The 21,130-nt window shown below is 43.9% G+C and overlaps 1 protein-coding gene across 2 annotated transcripts in view; it reads left to right on the plus strand.

Moving 5' to 3' along the window:
* LOC147710079 (butyrophilin subfamily 2 member A1-like) overlaps nt 1-21,130 on the plus strand; it is a 552,967-nt gene that overhangs the window by 234,818 nt on the left and 297,019 nt on the right. Inside the window, exons 9-10 of one of the 2 annotated variants that reach the window (XM_086920785.1) lie at nt 6,453-6,473; nt 17,807-17,827. In XM_086920785.1, coding sequence (XP_086776911.1) covers nt 6,453-6,473; nt 17,807-17,827 — 42 coding nt within the window. The remainder of the gene's footprint in view (nt 1-6,452; nt 6,474-17,806; nt 17,828-21,130) is intronic. The other variant, XM_086920786.1, reaches the window with a different exon arrangement.

The raw sequence follows: 21,130 nt of genomic DNA on the forward strand, positions 1-21,130 counted from the left end.
AGATTATGAAGATGATAACTCGTGTATTTCAAAAGTGTGTTCCTAGCTGTAGGTTTTGTATATAGACTAAGTGATAAAGATCCTGAGTCATAACTAATATTTAAATCAAGAAAGCTTATTGACTGGTTATGGTAGTCTATAGTAAATTGAAAGTTATTGTTTTGTCAATTCAACCACAGATGGAAATCCATAGGTTCATCCACGGAACCGTGTCAATTCAAAAAGGCATCATCAATGTATCTTAGATATTTCTTCACAATATTTATAAAAGGGTTGTTATTGTAGATAACCTTATTTTCAAAGGAGGAGACATCAGATTGGCTGGGTTTTCTGGACATTGATGATCTGTTCCACTGCATATGCACATCCACCCCATTAGCGATTACTGAATCAAGAGTAAAAGGTCAATTTATAGACCATTCCTATGTCATTCAGCCAAGTACTTACTATCAACTGGCATTAACACTTGGATTTCAAGAATATTTCATGACAACATCATCATTGATTAGGAAAAAGTAGAAATGCATAAATACCTTCCAGAAGAGACTGTTCCCTACTTTTTGGAGATAAAATGAAGAAAATTGTGCCAAAGGGCAGCTATTAACTTTTTATTTTTTAACCATTCCTTTTTCCCTTTACGTTAATAGTGAAAGATAAATTAATTTGCTTAGCTTGCATTTTTATTGACCAATGTTGAGATATCACGAACATCTGAAATTCAGCTATTGGCTTTCGAAGCAAAAGTAATGCAGGATTGCAGCACAAATCTCAATTGGAGGTCTCACTGGGGATAAGTTGCCTTATCTGTCACTGTTTATGTTTCAGCCTTGCACAAGTTGCTAGGCTGTGAAAGGAAATAGCTAACTTGCAATTCCATAACAAAGCCATGTTGTGTGAACCATCTTAGAAACTCAAGAAGAGACTCACTCTTTCCTGCTCTAGCAAATTTAGCATATAACCTCAAAAAAGTAAGAGGGAGTTAGGGTGATAAGGACTCAACATCCATGTTAGAATTGTTCCTGCTGTTTCATCTCACCATGACAGTATTTACTACATTTCTTTTTATAGTCTGTATTGTTAACATTCAGAGTTTATGTATTGAGTGATAAGTTTAAAATAAATATTTTTATATACACGTCCTGTTTCTTAGTGTTTTTGAGTGTGTTACTCATCAATGAAAGAGGGGCTGGAGTTCGACTGTATCCCTGAAAATATCAGACATTGTAATGATTTGTCAGGAGGAGCCATTTAGTGGCAAAGGAAGTTTACAACAGCATATCCCCAATATACATCATACCATCTACGAGAGTTCCCATAGACCAACCTCCCTAGCAAACAAACAAGCCACATTAGATAAGCAACCCAGAATTCTGACGTCTGATCCGCCTGGTCCTTTAAGAACACCAGAGTTAAGAAATGCTATGGACCAGAACATGCCTCCAAATATAGTTTTTATGGTTAACGTCCCTAAACTTACGGAGGTGGCGAACCATTAATCAATAAATCTATTCATTGGATTTGCCACGTTGGTGGGTGTCGCTCCATTATAGGGAGGACATGATTAGAGCAAGAAGATGCACCATGCCCAATTCCGCATTGGATAATATTGAACTGACCGTGGCTAATCCCATGTTGGCGGAATACCTCATAGCATTAGAGTTCCGAACATCTTCTCCTGACTCTTCCCTCATACAGTTAAGGTGTTTTCCCATTATAAATATACAAGATAGAAGGTGGGATCCCACTTTAGTGGCAAATGGGATTGAGTGAAGCCTAGATATAAACGATTGACTTCATCAAGAACTCTCAAAAGCAGGGAATAGGAGCAGTTATTCCATCTGTAGTAGCTCTTCTGTTTTGACTAAGTCTGTGTCATCCCCAGTACATTTTGATAATATCCCACCAGTAAGTGTTATTCAAAAGGAAATAGTAAGTTCAACCCCAGAAGATCAATCTCATTTAAAAATCCTGTCCTGGAATATAGCAGGGCTAAAAAAAACTGCTATTGCCCCAGTGGAACGAGTATGTGAAAGCATTAGACATATGCCTATTCCAGGAGACTTGGAGCATAATTCCTTTACATAAATCTGGTTAGAACACTTTCTATGCTCCGGCAGTGTCTATAGGTAAGGGGCAGCCTTCAGGAGGATTGGTTGCATGGATTAGATTAGACCTAGGCTGGACGGTCTCCCTACATAACACCTCATCTTCCGATATTATGTAGTTAACAATAAAGGACACAAAGGGAGGAGAAATATTGGAGCTCTTTAATGTTTATATTAGAGGGACAGAGGATGGCAAGTCCTCACCCATCCTAGCACACCTGGAAGAAGAACTAAGTAATTGCCTCCCTCTCTCCAAAGTCATTGTGGCTGGCGATTTTAACTGTACATATGAGCCACTAAGTAGTGAAGACTTCCTAGGGATTATGGATGAGGATAGTAATTGGGAAGTGCCACCTTTATACTTGCCTCCTATAAAAAAAAGGACCCAGATCGTAATCCAAATAAATGCTCTAACAATAGAGTATGGTCTTAGAGCTGAGAATGGTAGAACTCCATCAGACATCCGGGGGTCTAACATTTTCAACAAACTTACATGTCCTTCCTGTATTGATTATATTTTGGTGGACTTGAATCTTTGGTCCGATGTTATAGATATGGAAGTGGGTCAAACCGTTGATAGCGACCATAATCCATTAATGCTTAAACTTAAGAACCTGTGGTCCCCATCTATAACAAATGTAGGTGTGACCCCTTTTTCTTACCATAAGGAGTTAATTCCCTTGAATTGTGGTAGGTGTTTAAGGTGGTCGAAGGTCGCGGGGCAAGATTTGAAACACAATAACATTTCTTCAATTTTACTGTTAAAGACAGCTGAACTCGAGGCAGCATCCTCTGAAGTCCGGGGGAGGGAGACGGTGCCTACAATATATCTAGAAACAATTGGCCAGATTGGTGCTTATTTCCTTGCTCGATCAAGTAATGGACACAAAAAGAGACCAACAAAATGTCCCCATACATGGTACACAAAGTCATGTAGAGGAAAAAGGCAGGCATTAGTTGCAGCAGTAAAAGATAAAAATCCCTCTAAGGTCTGAACAGCGAGGAAGGAGTATATCCAATCCTTGAAACAGGCAAAACTCAGTTGGGATGATGCCAACTGGCAGGATTTAAAAGATGCGTGCAGTGCAAGGGACTCCACCTCCTTTTGGGATTTAAACACAAAGGGAGAAAGGAGAGATAACATTGTAATCCCTAATCACATTACCATTTTGGCTTGGCAGGATCATTTCCCTCAATTGTACATGGAAGCGGATGACTGTCCCCACACAACTCCATCAAAAGCAGACACAGGTCCCACTAGCTATTGAAGCCACCAATCTCTTCCAATTGAAAGAAATTGAGGTGGCAATAAATTGTATCATTCCTGCAAAGGCAGCTGGACCCAATGGCATCCCAGGTGATGTAATTCTTGCAGAGCCGCAGAAGTGGGCCCATTATATTTTGCTCCTAATTAATTTTATATTAAAGGGACCTTAAGTCCCAAATTCTTGGAAGGGGCAGAGCTCGTACCTATATTTAAAAAGGGAGACTGCCAGGACCCTGCTAACTATAGGCCTATTAGCCTAATTGATGTTATTCAGAAAGTGGTCGGCAGAGCCCTTTTAAATAGGATTCAGAACTGGATGGAGGATGAGGGTATTCTCTCCAATTACCAAGCGGGTTTTAGGAAATGCACTAGCACGGTGGATCAGGTATTTAGACTACTTCTCCTTTATTGGAAAGTGGTCGTAATTGGCAAGGGAAGCCTCTACCTTGCTTTTATTGATCTTAAGACCACGTTTGATTTAGTCCTTCGTGAAAAGCTATGGGTAGTGCTCCAAGAAAATGACATCCCTTCCTATATCTTAAACTTTTTAATACGGCTCCATGAGGATATTTATGCCCGAGTCAGATGGGGAGAGCAGGGACAAACCACAGAGAGGATACCAGTTAACAGGGGGGTCCGCCAGGGCTGTGTGTTGGCTCCTACCCTCTTTTCACTTTATGTGAATGGAGTGGTTAGTTTTTTAAGAGAATACCCAACTGATGCCCCAACCCTGGCAGGAGGAAAAAAAATACCAACTCTCTGTGTTTGCCGACAATACTTTTCTTATGTCGAAAACCCTAGTAGGACTCCAGAAACTTCTCAGCCGCTTCCAATTGTTTTGCAGCTTAAGGGGCCTAACGATAAATACTTCTAAGACAAAGTTTATGGATTTTAACCCAGAAAAACGCTTTAGAAGCAAACTTACTCTAGATGGATCTTCATTAGAGAGAGTCCACACATTCGACTATCTGGGTATCAGGCTTTCCGATAATATGCAATGGCGGTCCCACTTGGACAAAATGTTACTCAATCACAAGCGGGTGTCGGGAGCTATTGGTAAAGACCAACGCTCATCTTCAAGCAGACTGGTAGCCCCAGCCATTGCAGTTTACGAAGGAAAGGCTGTGAGTTCAGCAATGTACGGTGCAGAACTCTGGGGTTTTGGAAAAAACGAAGAGATTGGTAGATCAGAAAATAAATTCTTTAGAGACTTTGTATCTCTCCCTATTAGCACACCACTTAAGCCTCTATTCTATGACATGGGCAGACGTCCCTTTAGCGATATGGCTAGAATTGCCCCCTATTATTTTGGGTAGGATTAAGGCGCACCCCAGAACTCATCAGCTATGCGACTGGCCTTACTGAGCTCATTACACTAGATACCAATAAAAGGGTCAAATGGCTCAGGGATCTAAGGAATATGTTGATAAACCTGGGTCTAGGCGAAGCCTGTGTAAACCAGCTCCCGCCGTCCAAGAATGAACTTAAAAGGATCTATTGGAACTGGGTCAACCAACAGGATTTACACAATCCAAAGCTCGGGAGATTAACCGAGGAGTTTCTGCAACATAAATTGGCCAGATCCTTTGAACTATATTTATATTTTATTAGGACGCCTAGAGACAAGGCACTGTATATGCAGTTTAGATTTCAACACTATATCTGCCAAATGGGACTCACCAAAACGCACTTTACCAAACTGCCCCTGCTGTGACGCTATCATTATTCCTTATTCTTGTATGCTCAGGACCACTTGTTGTTTTGAAAAATACTTGCTGTGACGCTCAGCAAGAAACTGTAGCTCACCTACTATTTGCCTGCCCTGCTTATATATGCAGTCAATTAGGTACTACAAACCATCTAGTTGCCCTACGTATTCCGAGAACTGATTCATCTATGTCTCTGCTTGTATGTGGAGTTGCCAAGTTTCTGGGCTGTGCCTGGATTGTTCGAACAAAAGTGATAAGCAATAAAGCCCTATAAGTAGTATCCAACTCATGGTTATTGGAGTAAGGCCTGGCATAGGATTGTGTTCCTCACGCTACTAGCGATTAATTAGTAATTGTGAGCCATACCTATTAGTAACATATATATTTTTATTCTTTTAAAAAAAGAGTTGTCTATTTATTAAATTGTCATGTATAGCAAGATTTTATTGTGTTTTAACTCAATGTAACTTTTAAATGTACACTCATACTATAATGTATGAGTGCAGAATGCTTTTGATACTTGATATTGCATAAAGCTAATTTGACTTGACTTGATTTGTCATTCCCCCCGTCTCTAGAATGGCATAAGCAGAAACCCCAATCAGGCTTCTTCCTTTCAGTATTAGATAAAGCTGCTGTATTACTTAGCTACCCTGATACCTAGTAGCTGAAGATTTACATTTTTGTACTGACTTTAATTTTAGCATTTCTTTTCAGTTCAAGTAAGCATAATACAATCTTAGTATAGGATTCGTACAAGGGTAGGTGGCTGAGCAGCATCCATTTCATTTTCTTCATTGACAAGCACCTGAAATATACCAGAATTCCACAACAAACACATCTGAGCAATGTAGGCTTGGGCCACAGGTTATACCTTATTGCTGCCAATGTGAGTGAACATAAGCATTACCTATGGTTACGGCATAAATAAGAAACAAATAGAAGAATGAGGCAGAGACAGATCTATGATGAAGGGATGGTCCCATGCTTATGATTTAAAGTAGTAATATGTGACTTTATTTAAAAATATATTTTCTGCATCCCATTATGAAGGCATCATGTAAGCTAAATGTGGGCACAGGCACAAAGGTTTTACACAGCCTCTAAGATGGTGCACATGGTTCTAGGTCTTGTAGTGTCCAAAATGCAGATACATCTGTTCTGTTCAATCCTGACTGTTGAATACTCATTGTGGTGGGCATTTTCAATCTCATCATTTTTAACAATTTTTGTGAATAGCTTGAATTGTGAGAATTTCACCCGACCACGGTTGCCATAAGCATGAAAGAACTCTTGAAAGTTTGCCCTTTACATTTTTAGCAATGAAGTATTTAATCTGCAGAAGTAACACATTTGTCATCCTTTTTTCAGACACTCTTCTGAAAGAAAAAGGTATGTGAAATTGCATTGAAACAAGGGTGAGGGCAAGGACACATCTACTTAAGTAAGAGTATGTATGTTAAACAATGTGTCTGTATATTGTTACTGCTTGTCGTGCATCATTTGCTTTTGATGAAGTTGAGAACTCTATTTTGTGATGCACAGGGACTATTAGCTGAACTGTGTTTCCTTTACACAAAACCATAAGTCCCCTAAACAGTGTGAAAAGCAAGTCCCACTCTGCACCGCAACACCAAACACTAAGACACACACCAAGGGTTTTTACTCATTTTAGACTATTCAACTCCATCTTAAAAATATTCATAAATGACCATTTTCATGTTCAAAAATCATTTCTTTGCTATTTGAGCAGACATATCTAGGAAAAGAATTTACAAATGATAGTACATCTAAAGAAAGAATTTCCAAATGAAATTTGAGGTTTACAACAATAACGTTTTGTTTGTTACACATATTTGAAGCATTTTTATAATCTACATTGAATTTATTACTATTATACAGACACCCTAACTACTATAGTGACAGACAACTTTATGTCATATACTTCAACAAGCCATGCCAATAATTGAAGGGCCATACAAAATTATAATAATCATAAATGTGATAGATCAATCATATAAACTAGTTATGACTATATGAACAGGAATATTTTATGAATATCACATTTTCATAATTTTTTTAAAAAATAAATTCGAATATTTAGAAAATCCCCTGAAATAGATAATGCTACTCTTTCTGAGTTTTCTTTGTCTGCCTAGTTTCACCAGTCGGCAATGTAGAAATAAATTGCACTTGCTCAAAGCAAGATTACATTAGTCTTCTCTATAGCTTCTCAGATAGGTGATTTAATTAAAGCAACAGGTAAGTTTATAAATTGAGCAATAATAGATGGATCTTTTTCTTTTTTTTAACCACATGTTGAGAAGAGCAGCCTAAATTTAACTCCACACTCGGCTGTAATTTAAAAAAATTATTGGATATCCCGGACCAGGTGTATTTCTCCCGTACTCTAGGTGTCCAGAGTTTTTTTTTTTTAAATATCTTTTTTATTGGCATTTATACATAAACCAGCACAGTTACTGAAGAAGAGCACTTTCACTACAGCACATTTGGATTACAGCTAGGATAAAATTTCAGGTGCATCCTGCAAGGCAATGTTAAGTTTTAAGCTCAGTATCGCATACACATACAATAATACTGGAGGCAAGAATTCCTGGCGGATACAAGCATCTTCGTAACAGTCAATTGTTATTAACTCCAGTTCAGAGGGGAGCTGGTGAGCATCTATTTTTGTATCTTGTCGCCCATATACATATGGTTGTTGTCTACCTTACCATTTCTGCAGTATACACTCAATCAGTGCCAGGTTGATAAAAGACGCCATTCAAAAAAAGATAAACCATACAAAACAAAACAAACTTTCAACTACAACTAAATCTAAACCACCAGAGGTCTGTGCATAAATACGATTGTCATTTAAAGAATCTCCATCAGTGTCTAACAGAAGAGGGGCGGGGGAAGCAGGTCCCAACATAGATAGGGGAAAGTGAATAGTCATGGTATCTAAATAAATACTTCTAGCTATCCGGCCGAGTAGGTCGAGGATGAAATCTAGGTCTGATCCGGTGTGTGTCTTTGTTCCCACATTTTAAACATATCCGCCCGGGGTTCTGCCAGTGGTTTACGCCGTTTTGTAATCCTATCTTCTTGAACAAAGCTTGTTCCTCTGCTCTAGCCCACCGAGTAACATTCTCCTCCCAAGCCACCACCAGCGGGGCATGTTTTGATTTCCACCCAAGAGTTATCTGTAGTCAGGCCAGGATGAAAGCCAAGTCTATAAACCTATGCCCTATTCTCTGTGGCTTGGGTCTCGGAAATAATCCCAGCAGACAAATCTCCGGGGAACACGCTGGTGATCTAGAGAAGACACCATTAAGCATACCCACAATTTTGCACCAGAATTCTACTAGCTGCCCACAGGACCAAATCATATGGTCGAAGTCTGCATCCAGTTGTTAGCACTGAGCACAAGCCTGGTCCTCCCTGGCATTTACCACATTTAACCTATGTGGGGTAAGGTAAGTTCTGTGTATAATGTTAAATTGCACTAGTTTAAAAGCTGTATTCCGGGATTTTTTTTGGGACTGCAGAAAATCCTCCCCCATTCTTTCTCAGTCAATTGTCTATTTAGCATGCTCTCCCATCGCTCTAGCAGTCTAGGCAATAATGGTGAAGCTAGTTCCCTTATTGCCAGGTACAACCACTTAACCAAATGCCCTGCCAAACCCAGAGTCGATAGTGCCTGTAGGGTGGGGTGGGTACCCGGTTCATTCTCTGCTATACCCCATAATTCTGTCATCGCCCCTCGAATGATATGGTAGTTTAAAAATTGTCCTGGTGGGAGTTCTTGATATTCAAGAAACTCATCTAACGGTAGCAATTCGCCATCTCTATAGTAATCACCAACTGTCCGTATGCCCACCTCTTCCCATCCCACCAATTGTCGGTCAGTAAGAGGAGGACCTCTTCCCACCTGAGGGATACCTGTAAGTGGAATCCCGGGTGCGTAGAGCACGGTTCCCTTGGAACGTGCTATGAAGGTGCAGTGAGCTAAAAAACGGTGATGGATAAAGCCCTGATCTTTGGACTGGGTAAGAGTGGTCTGCTTAATTCAGACACTCTGTTCATCACCACCCCCTTTTCTGAATCATTTTTGTCCACCATAAGCGTGGAAGGGTATACTCAGATGTGAGTCCCTTGCTCATTGCACCATCAGGATTCAAGCAAGCCGGGCCGAAGATGGCTGAAATGCCAGAAACCGGTCCCCGGAAGCTTGTTTCCTTCCCAGTATAAGAATTGGCTTGGTAGTTTGGTCTGCCCTGTTCCCATGATGCACTGGGCCAGGGTCAGACTAATTTGCATATAGCCACGTTCTGAGCTGGGATGGTGCAGTGAGCTAAAAAACGGTGATGGGTAAAGCCCTGATCTTTGGACTGGGTAAGAGTGGTCTGCTTAATTCAGACACTCTGTTCATCACCACCCCCTTTTCTGAATCATTTTTGTCCACCATAAGCGTGGAAGGGTATACTCAGATGTGAGTCCATTGCTCATTGCACCATCAGGATTCAAGCAAGCCGGGCCGAAGACGGCTGAAATGCCAGAAACCGGTCCCCGGAAGCTTGTTTCCTTCCCAGTATAAGAATTGGCTTGGTAGTTTGGTCTGCCCTGTTCCCATGATGCACTGGGCCAGGGTCAGACTAATTTGCATATAGCCACGTTCTGAGCTGGGATGGTGCAGTGAGCTAAAAAACGGTGATGGATAAAGCCCTGATCTTTGGACTGGGTAAGAGTGGTCTGCTTAATTCAGACACTCTGTTAATCACCACCCCCTTTTCTGAATCATGCATCTATCCCAGCAAGTCACCGCCACAGAGAGCAACACCCCAATTCGATTAATTCTCTGACGACAATTAAGCAACCTAGGGAGCATAGACATGTGTATAGTCTTAGGGGTAAATGATGATGTAGACAGGTCTCTCCGATCCAACCATCTAGCAAGCCACTGAAGCTGAGCCGCTAGATAGTAGGCCTCAAAGTCAGGGGCCCCCAGTCCGCCCGCCAACAGGAGCCTCATGGTCTGCAGCGACACTCTATTCCGAACACCATCCCACACAAAATCCCGCATTATCCCATCAAGAGTCTGGAACCAGTGTTTGGGCACCACAACTGGCAGGTTGACAAAGTAATATAAAAGTTGTGGCAGTTTTACCATTTTGGCTAATGCCATGCGAGCCATGACTGGAAGTTTGAGCGTACGTCAAAAGGCCACATTCGCCCTAAGTGTTCTCAAGGCATCCCCTAAATTACCGTCAAATAAATCAGTTTGTGTGTGATAAATCTAGCTCCCCAAGTATTTGAAGGAGACCAAAGCTCATTCTAGGCTAGGCGGTAATACTGGTGGCCTCGGGAGAGTGGGTTGCAGTGGTAATACAGAAGTTTTCTGCCGATTCAAGCGTAGACCAGAGAGTCCCGCAAATTCTTTCAATATGCGTTTCGCTGTGTGGATCCCACTGAGGCCATCCCGAAAATATATCAACACATCATCAGCATATAGTGACATTATGTGTTCGGCCCCATCGAGGCGGATCCCCAATATACTCCCTTCTTGTCTAAAGAGTTCCGCCAGTGGTTCCATCGCTAGTGAAAAAATCTGGGGCAACAGGGGACATCCCAGTCTGGTGCCTCTATGAATAAGATACAGAGTCGATATTACATGGCCAATACGCACACGTGCTCGAGGTTTTTTGTATAGAATACAAATCCACTTCTACCATCCTTCTCCCATCTGCATTTTCTCCATTACTGCTAGTTAAAAATCCCAGCGCAAAGAATCAAGAGCTTTTTCCAAATCTATCGCAACTACCAGCGCATCTGGGAAATTCCCTATATCCAAATGGAATATGACATGGTACAATCGCCGAAGGTTTTTGGAAGTGGATCGTGTAGGGTGTGGGAGGAGCCGGGCAAACATGGCGGCTGAGTTAACTCAGCCAGAGGTGGTCTTTCCCCAGAGATGGCAGCAATGGACTAATATACTTTGAATAACGGACCCGAATGGAGCTCTACCGCCACAACAATACTCCCATAACGGTGCAGAACTTACTCGAGATCCAGTGGGTAATTGTCGTAATCGCTAGGGTCACGGAGCGGCTCATCGCTGGATACTGTGGATTGGAGACGGAGCTGGCCCGGGTCCAGGGCGTTGGAAAGCAGCCGAAGGTAACTCCGATCAATTCTCAGGAGATGGTTACAAAGACGGGGATGAAGGGCAAAGGGCGGTCTGCAGCGGCAGAATCCCCAAGGCAGACCACATCTGAGAACCCGGCAGAATCGGATGTGGTTCCTGCCATACAGGGCCATAGGCAGCCGCGCCTGCGGACGGAGAACACCCAGGATGGAAAGGGGAGGAGTGCGGAAGCGCAGCCCCAGCAACTAAGAACCGCTACTATTGTCGATCTGTTCCGGGGGACTGCAGCGAAGGACCAGACATGTATCAATAAGGAGGAGGCTGTCAAAGGACAGAAAATTACCGGTAAGCCACCGGTGGGGGCTGGGGAAGTACAAGAATCTGGTCCCATTCAGATAACTACCTCGAAGCCCTTACTGGTACAAGCTGCAACCCCTATAAACGTAGCAAATGCTGTGGATGTGTGCACTGATGCTTTAGGAGCCGCTGGTACTTGTTCTGTTGATACAAGCAATGAAACTGGGGTACAGCAGGAGGAAAGTTTGGGTCTCCCGGTAACCCCAGATCTAGGGGTGAAAGAAAAAGAAGTAAAAAGGCCCCCCAAGTCTCATAAGGAGAGAGATGCAGACCCAGATGATTTTTACTCATTCTCCGATGCTACATGGTCCGGATTAGGCTCAGGGCAGGGGTTTAATACAGAGTCAAGTGAGGACGTGGATCGTGTAGGAATAAAACTGTTCTGGTCCTCATGAACCAAGCACCTCATATGAGGCAAGAGCCTAGTCCCCAGCGCCTTGCTCAGTATCTTAAAATCCATATTTAACATGGATGGTAGTCGAAACTCAGTCAATTGGGCATGTGTGTTTTTGGTTTTAGGCAGTAGGATCACTAATGTCTCATTAATTGAGGGCAGCAGTAGCTGTTCTTTAAGTGCAATGGCATACACCTGTGCTAGTTTTGGGGTTAGAATATCTACAAAGGTAGCGTAAAATTCAGCAGGGAGGCCATCAGGTCCCGGTGTTTTCCCTCTAGCCATATCTCTGATCGCCACTCTAATTTCTCCTGCTGTAACTGGTAGTGCCAACGAGCTTTCAGCGTCGCCTGTCCACGCTTGGCAGTTTCAAGCCTTCGAGACATAAAAGGGGTTCACCCTCCCGGCTCACCTCCAGCAACCCATAAAGCGACTCATAATAGGTATGAAACGCAGCTTTAATAGCCCTTGGAGAGGAAATTATCTGGCCCTGTCCATCCGTTATAATGGGAATAGGTGTATCCCTACTTTCCGGCCTAATCAACCAGGCCAGCAATCGTCCAGCTTTACCTCCCTCCATGTGTTGGTTCAATAGGTAGGTTTTGAGGTCTAATGCCCTCAATCTATCCCATGTGGAATTATAGAGGCTTTTCACTTCTGCCAATTTACCCTGCAAACAAGAATCACCTGCAATTTCCCTATCCAGTGTCAGGATTTGTCCTTCTAAGTCATATAGTTCCTGGGTCACCATCCTTCAGATCCCCACCTTCTGTCCCATACAGTGTCCCCAGATCACCACTTTAAACACTTCCCATTCCACTAATGAGGAGCTTGCTGTCCCTTGATTTTCGTCAAAGTAGTGTCCCAAAGCTGCAGAAAGGAGTTGGGGGAAACCATCATCCTCCAACAACGCTGGGTCTAGCCTCCACAAGGGAATGGGGGTCCTCTCAGAGGTGGGTGTAAATTGCAAGAGTAGGGGACTAGGATCAGAAAGGGATCTACCCAGATATTCCTCCCGTCACCACATTGGATAATGTGGCCGAGCAGAAGAACATATCCAATCTTGTGTGTAAATCATATAAATGTGAATAATAGGAGTATTAGCTGCATTGTGTATTTTGTAACCTCCATATGTCCAGCAAGTCCCATCCCGCAATCCAGCTAAGAAGAACCTTCGCCGTACCCTTTAGTGGAGGAGTCGATCTATCCTTCTCCACATCATACACACAATTGAAGTCTTCTCCCACTACTAAGTTTCCATGTGATATTCCTGCCAATTTACCCGATAAATGCTCGAGAAAGGGAAGCTGCTCCCAGTTAGCTGCATACACACTGCATACCGCTATCTCTTTCCCATTTAAAGTGCTGGTGATAACTACGAACCTCCCATCTGTGTCTATTATTTTCCGAGTGAGGGAGAAGGGAACCTCCGGGTGGATCCATATTAACACACCCTTGCAAAGGCCGAGTACGTGGTTGCAAAGAGTTGTCCTCTCCACCTACGTCTGAGTCTAGTGACCTCAATCTCTGAAAGGTGCGTCTCCTGTAGGAGGACCACTTGTGCACCCCTGCGTCTGATATAATTTTGGATACTGTAGCGTTTCAAGGATGAACCCATACCTCTAATATTCGACGTTAGAAATTTATACTCCTCCTCCATCAGCATTGCCAGCCATTAGCATGTACAGCCCCTTCCTTCCACTCCCCATCTGCCCGCAAAATCATGCCAGATCATACGGTGTATAGCAACAATCCCAACCATAAAACTCCCCAACCCACGAGCGGTCTGACAACTGTCAGATTCCCAAACTTACAGTAATACCACATAACAGTTACCTACAACAGGCAGTTAAGGCACCAGGCTACGAGTACCAGTGCCTACGGGGGAGCGTGGTCTTCCCTCTCAGCTTATTTAATAGTGAAAGAGCAGAAACATAAAATAGAAAGAGAGAAACATATCACAGGTCACATGAGCTCATCAGCCATTTGAGGAGTCACTACAGGCATAGAACCACTATCAACGTGTGAGTCATCAGTCTCAGAGTTCTCAGTTCTATATTTCGCTTCCGAGTCCCTGTCCAGGGAGGCGTCTCTGCTACGCATCATGACAGACATGGCCTTCAGTGCTTCAGCTCTCTCTATTGCTGTCTTAGAAGTACTTGGTTTCATTGTGGTATTTCATCTTTCGTCTCCTCAGTCGTTTCTCTTGGGTTACCGATTCAGGTCTGTGTTCCGAGCGCGGTCTGGGATTACCCTCTGTTTTATAGGCCTCAACCCATTCCCAGACCGTCTTGGGATCCTCATAGAAATCAGTTTCCCATCTAGCATTATTTTGAGTTTAGCCGGTAACATCAGTGCATACTGAATCCCCTCATCCCTCAGTGCTCTTTTTACTTCCAAAAAGGAGGTATGGAGTCTCTGGACTTCCGGGAATAGGAACACCTTGTTATTATCCACTTTGTAGGGCTCAACTGTTCATTCTCTCTTTAACAGTAGGTTCCCGTCTCAGAAAGGGAGAAATTTGGCCACCACAGCTCGCGGTGGGCACCCAGGAGCCGGTGATCTGGCTGGTACTCTGTGCACACGCTCCAAAGTGTAGAATCGCGAGAGTCCTTCAGGCGCCACTACCTCCCGGAGCCATGTCTCCAGATATTGGGCCATGTACGATCCTTTCACTCCTTGCAGAAGTCCAAGGACCCTTACATTGTTCCTCCTATTGCGTCCTTCTGTATCCTCTGCCCGCCTTTCTAGGACATTGACTCTGATGGTCAAGTCTCCTACCTGTGCAACGAGGGTCTGATGCGCAGGAGTAAGTGTACCCAAGGATTGTTCGGTTTGTTTCACTCTCTCCGAAAGTTTAGTGTGTTCAGCTCTTAACAACCCCAGACCCACTGCCACCGTACTGATGTCCTGGTGCAGGGTCTTCTTTGTGTCGGCGATAGCATCTAGTATTTTAGCAAATTGTTGGTGGATGGGCACTTCCGTTTGCTCTCCTCCGTCGTCAACTGTTACAGTGCCTTTCGTGTTCTCCTCTTGGTCTGGGGGGGACCTACCTGTTGCCCTCTAGGTTTCCCCATTTGCAACGCGGCGTGGGCTCTTGTGGATGAGTGAAGGCGCTGCTCCCCAGGGGGGCTCGACACACACGTCAGTGTCTCCGGCCCCACCACTCAGTTATCCGATCAGAACTTTCATGGGCTCTATGTATCTCAGCCTAGGTGGACTATTATTGTGCAACTACAGGGGTATATCTGAGGAATTACCGTGTGTGCCTTCCAGCTCCTGTAGAAAGATCACCTGCAAGGATGAGCTACCTCCAGAGTTACGTCAGCGTCCATCAACTATAGGGCCTCTCAGGCCACAAGTAATAGTCTCAGCGAGAGTACCCCTAAGTGTTGGTACATCCCCCTCTGGGCACTAGAGAGGTACCATGCAGCCACTATGAGTATCCTCCAACCTACCTAGTACCCCTATTCGATGTCGACACAGTGCACTGATGAATACAAACCAATGACCTTTAGTCCATGGGGGCCATTAGGTAAGGGTGAGCAATTTAACAGTCCCACCTCAAGACAGCGGCCAGTCTGTGTGTGTCTTTCCCACTCAGACAGGTACGTCAAGTAAGACAATGAGCAGCGGAGGGCGACGGGTGACAATTTGGGCCCAAATCCTGCAGAAAAGTACTTCATGCAATTTCCAAACTCACTCGCCCCTGGATAGTCCCTCCTCCACCTCACTGGCCAACCCAAAGGTACTCAAGCTCACCCGTTTTTGGAGTTTGTGGTGGCGGCGCAGGGAACGGAACCCCCTTCTCATGGAACCGCACTGATGACGGTGAGGGAAGAAGGTCGAGCAGCAACACCTCTCTCAATGGTGCAGATTCTCAACCCTCTCAATTGCTGGGGGAAGGTCCGATATTAGCTGTGTTCAGGCAGGTCCACGTGGCCCCACTCCTCGATCCTGACTCCCCCCACTCCACAAGGCCTCAGGAACCATGGGGATCTCGGCAAGCACTGCACAAGCCAGCATACGCCTCCCACCGACTGTGGGCCGCCGGTCTACTATCCGCTACGTTCTCTTCAAGCTATGGCGCATCCAACTGATCCTCCGACTTCGCAGCTGAGCGCTCATCTCATGCGCCACCCCAAGGCTGACGATCCTCCCGGTGCCTGTACTTCACTCACCGCTCTTCACTGAGGCCGCAGCGCTTTGTGAGCTTTCAGTACCCGTGTGATGTCTGAGCGCACTTCAAGGCTCGCCGTTCTTGCAGTCCCAAACTCAGCCTCGGTATCACACCAACTTCAGATGTAGTCCGTATTACTTTAATGTGCCTCCAGGCCATTGGATATGCCTGCCGGTCACCGCTGCCGGCCGGTACGTGTGACTCAGTACGATGTTCCGTGGTCCGTTTCTCCTCAGGCCGCCATTTTACTGCAGCGATCTCTGCTTGGATACGGTCATTTGGAAATTCTCAGCAGGTACTTGGGGTCAGCATACGCCAGCAGCCTCTCTAATAGTTCTCATGACGTGGGCCCCCAGTATTGCGCCCCCGGGACTGGGTGGAGTCACCTATATTCAGGATAATTAACCTGGCTGGTGTGGAGCTCTTAGCTCATGCGTCTGCCATAATTGGCTTCAAAGCCACGCCCCACCCCTAGGTGTCCAGGGTTAAAGCCAAGGGCAGTGCCCTGTAGGGGGCCGAAGTATGGGGCACTTGGAATCTGACTAAACTTGAGGTAGGGGAGAATACATTCTTGAGAGCACTGACTAACCTCCCATATAATACTCCGCTAATACAATTAAGACGAGATCAGGACCTCAATTCAATGACATATGAGACCTAATTGAGGTTGTTACATTATTGGAGAAGGTTGAAATACTATGCAGATCTTGACGACCATCGTGGACCCTTGGAGGAGCTAGTATTACTGGACAGTCATGATGAAATTAAGTGGTTATCTTATGTCCAAATATTACTAGTACACATCGCCTTTAGGGAACCCATGGGCCTACTCAGTATCCCCGACCTATCTATTCAAGACTACACCTAAGGATGCATTCTGAGACCATGTAAATTCCAGCAAATTCCAGAATGTGTCCGAAAGGTTGCTTAGTTCGCTTTATTTTTATTTTAAACCTGATTTTCAATTTGAACCCTTCTTGGATTTTATTAACCCATTTGCTGCAAAGTCCCTTTACCTTAAATCCCTCCTAGAAACTTTACCATTAATGTCTTTATTATCAAAGTGGAACCATTTAAATTCAATAAGTACTGTATGTCAAGTTTGCCAACAGCCAGAGGAGTCACTAGTGAACGTTATTTTATTCTGTTCTGGTTATACCTGGCCAAGAAAAACATGGATCATCCCTTTTTGGAAGCAATTTGGATGCCGTCTACTAGAGGTTACCACACGGTTCCTCTGTACAGTATACAGATACAGGGTGCTGGAGTGATTGACTTTCGAATTATGCTTTCTCTTTGTCTCAGTCTCCCAGTACATATGTATTTGTTATATGACCCTTAGCTTTGGTGTCCTTTGTTTGTTGTATTTTAACTACATATCTTTTTAAATGCCAATTGTAACTAATTATAAAATATTTTATTTATTACATTTTAAATGTCCACTTCCATTGATCATTTAAATTTTGTGATGGCATGACTCAGCACTGTGTTGTAAATTGAGTTTGTATATCTTTAGTTTTGCATATGTACTGTATATGTTTATGTACTTTTATGGTTGAAAACTCTGAATAAAGTATTTGATGATTAAATATTTTACACATCTGAAAACAAAATTAAATTAGTTTTCTCTACATTTTCTCTCATAGGTGATTTAATTAAAGAAAGAGGTAAGTTTATAAATTGAGCAATCATAAATAGATCTTATATAAAAGTAAATCTGAAAGAAACATATTAGTTATAGATAGATTCCTTACCTTAGAATTATCCCCAGGCGCCAGACTGGATCTGGGGAGTTTTTTTGTCAGCAGTACCCCTGCACGTCGAAAGGTGGCGTCGGTCAGCTCCGCGATCGTCATTTGCATCGTGGTTGCCGGGATGACGTGTGGCAGCTACTTAGACACCGCACTCGCGCGGTTACATCAGTTCTTTCTTTTTCTGCGCTAGCCAGTGCAGATCAGGGAAGAGCGGTACCTCTAGTACATTTTTGACTAATCTTTTTGCGACTTTTGTAAACTTCTTTTTAGAGTCATATGACACCTGGTGTACGAGGGATGCCCGGTTTCAAGCAATGCAGTTCCTGTAAGCGACTGATTTCGTTGATGGATCTGCACCGCATGTGTCTTTTTTGCCTGGAGCACAACCATGACCACAAGTTGTGATCTGACTGCCGGCCCATGGCCCCAAAGACTTTGCGGGAGCAGTCCCATAAGTTACTCGAGGTTCGGAAGTTGGCTCCATGCCGCTCAAGGTCCTGGTCCCGTGGGAGGTCGAGGGACCGGTCGCGGAGTCTTTATCATTACTCCTCGTCGAAGTCTTTGCACTCAGGGTCAGGTAAGTCGAAGCACAGGAAGAAGTCGAAGAAGCACCGTCGCTCTTCGACTTCCCCCACGCCTGTAGGCTGGCGCAGCACAGGGTGCGAGTGGTGCCAATCCCACAGCTCCGTGTGCAGAACCTCCAGGGTCAACTCCGGGCTTCCCTCCCTTTCCGGGATCGAGCTTGACAAGAGATACAAATAGACCCCATCCTCTGCTATGGTACAAACACTGACTTTGTCTGGCCAGAACAGCCCAGGACGTAAAGGCTGCTGCTCCAGTATCCCTTTCTGGCTTTGCAAACTCTTTTTATTTACCTATAGTCAGCATGCAATGATCCTGGAGAGGTACATCAGGAGCTCCGCAGTGGCTCATAGCTGTTGCAGAATGTGTCAGGAACCCTGGGACAATCCCATTCAGACTTTCCTATTTCCACCACGTTGTCCTTTCAGACGCTACAATTTCAACTTTTTGGGCTAATTTCAGTCTTTTTTAGTTTTTTTTCCTAGAAAGCGTGAAGTTTTAGAGCTACGAAAAAATACTAGAAATGTCTGCACCATATGCACCTGCTGTCTAGGATTGTATCAAAATGTTATCAATATCTTCTCACTATGATGATCGACATTGGTGCATTTGCAACAATGAGCATTTGTATTATTTTGATATAATCAGCAATCAAATACTATAAAAACCATATATCAGTCTTTAGCTAAATAGTAGCTTCCCTCCAGGGATATTGAGTCAGAGGTCATGGAGGCTGGTGGCAGAAACCTCAGTCGGAGGCAACCGCAGTGAGAAGTGGCCTTTAGCCGGTTGCTGTTTATGTTCCAGCTTCTGCGGCAACTCTGAGGGGGGGGCAGCCCAGACGAGGTATCATATTAGCACACATGGCAGGGCTCAGAATACCTGGACCTTTGAGTTGTTTTTCATGACACACTCAAAAAAACAATTACTACAGTATAAGGGAAACCTTTGTTGTAATATTTGGTACTTCCTTCATGTGAGATGGGGATCCCCCATTCACTGTAGCTCTTTGGAGTTTCACTTATAAAAGGCATATAAAAGTAATCCCCTTCTGTGATTTCTAAGTTTTGAATCCCATGTTTATTTAATCTGTTCAATACAAATGACACAACCTCTTGCAATAGGAACAAATTACAGGGCACAAGTTACAAAACATCTTCTTAACAGTGGCGTCCTTTAAAGAGGGCTTACAGTATCATACATTTCCTATACTAGAACGTGAGCAGTATTTGAGATGTCTAGAAATATTAGAAATTCCTGTACCATAAGTACCTGCTGAGCAGGATTGTTTATAAATGTTAACAGTGTCACTATGGTAAAGGAGTTGGCTCATTTGCTGCTTAATTGTCTTGTCCGATTCTTACTTTAATGTCTGAAAAACCTGTCATTGTTTTCAAAATAAAAAAGTACGATAAGATAAATTGGACGTCAGATAATATAGAAACTCAGATATTGGATCATGCATAAAGAGCGCCTTCGAGCCTTGGCTATCGAGGCAAATGTTATGTGGCAGTGAGGAGATGTGGCCTTCAGCTGGTGACGGTTTATGTTCTAGCCTCGCACACACTGCTAAGCGGTGATAGAAAATACCTAGGGGCATATTCTCAAGGACGTATCGCCGAGTTATCGCAACTTTAGTGCAGCTAATGTTGTGATAAGTTTTACGCACCATTCACAAGCTGGTGCTCACAGCCGATATCACCACTTTTCCTGCGGTAGCATCCGCAAAAAACATTGCCACGGATGACACCGGCAACTAAAGCTAATGAGATGCAGAGTAGGCGTTCCCGTGCAAAAAGCAGCGACAACACCACTTCACAACATTCTCAACGACCAACCAGATCTGTGATAAGATCACAAAACATGTGATAAGCAGTGTTCCCCGCAACGTGCATGGCTGCTTGCGCGCCCACGTCTGTTTCTCAGAGCGCGCAGTCTGCTTGTGGAGCGCGCACCCTCAGCAAATCCCGGGAGATCCTTCGCGCTGCCACTTTTATAATGTGAGCGGCGCAAAAAATGATCATTTTCTGGTTCCTGTGACTCCTGCACTTGCTGCATTTCCTTCCTAATGAAGCGCAGCTGGGGGCTGTTGGTGGTCCTTTGTGAAAATATTTGTTAATCGCAGCACCGTAATGCGCTGCAATTAACATAAATATTTTCACAATGGCCCACAATCAGCCCCCAGCAGTGCTTCTTTAAGAAATGCAGCAAGTCAGTGTTTGGCGCAAAAGTATGTCAAAGGCGCTTTTCAGGAATATTTGGAGCAAAAGTTTGTCAAAGGCGCTTTTCAGGAATATTTGGAGCATAAGTATGTCAAAGGCGGTTTTCAGGAATGTGGGGCTGGTGGCTGCAATCAAAATGATGCTGACGAAGTTCACATCTCTTTCACTCTCCGAGGCTGCAAAATGTGTCTGCCTTGCAAAAATTTTCCTGTTACAAAGACCCTGCCAATAGAAAAGTTTTCTGCGGGAGGATTTCTTTCCAAAACGTTTTCCTGCAGGAGAACTTTCCGGCTTGAAGTTGGCTTCATGGTTTGCCAATTTGTACAAAAATCTCAAATTTTAAGAAAGTGTAACATCCACAGCACTGCTGAAATCCGAGTTGCCCGGATCCACTACGCTTCCTTAGTACAAG

This window comes from Lissotriton vulgaris, chromosome 5, assembly GCF_964263255.1.
Source record: "Lissotriton vulgaris chromosome 5, aLisVul1.2, whole genome shotgun sequence".
NCBI classification, from domain to species: Eukaryota; Metazoa; Chordata; class Amphibia; order Caudata; family Salamandridae; genus Lissotriton; species Lissotriton vulgaris.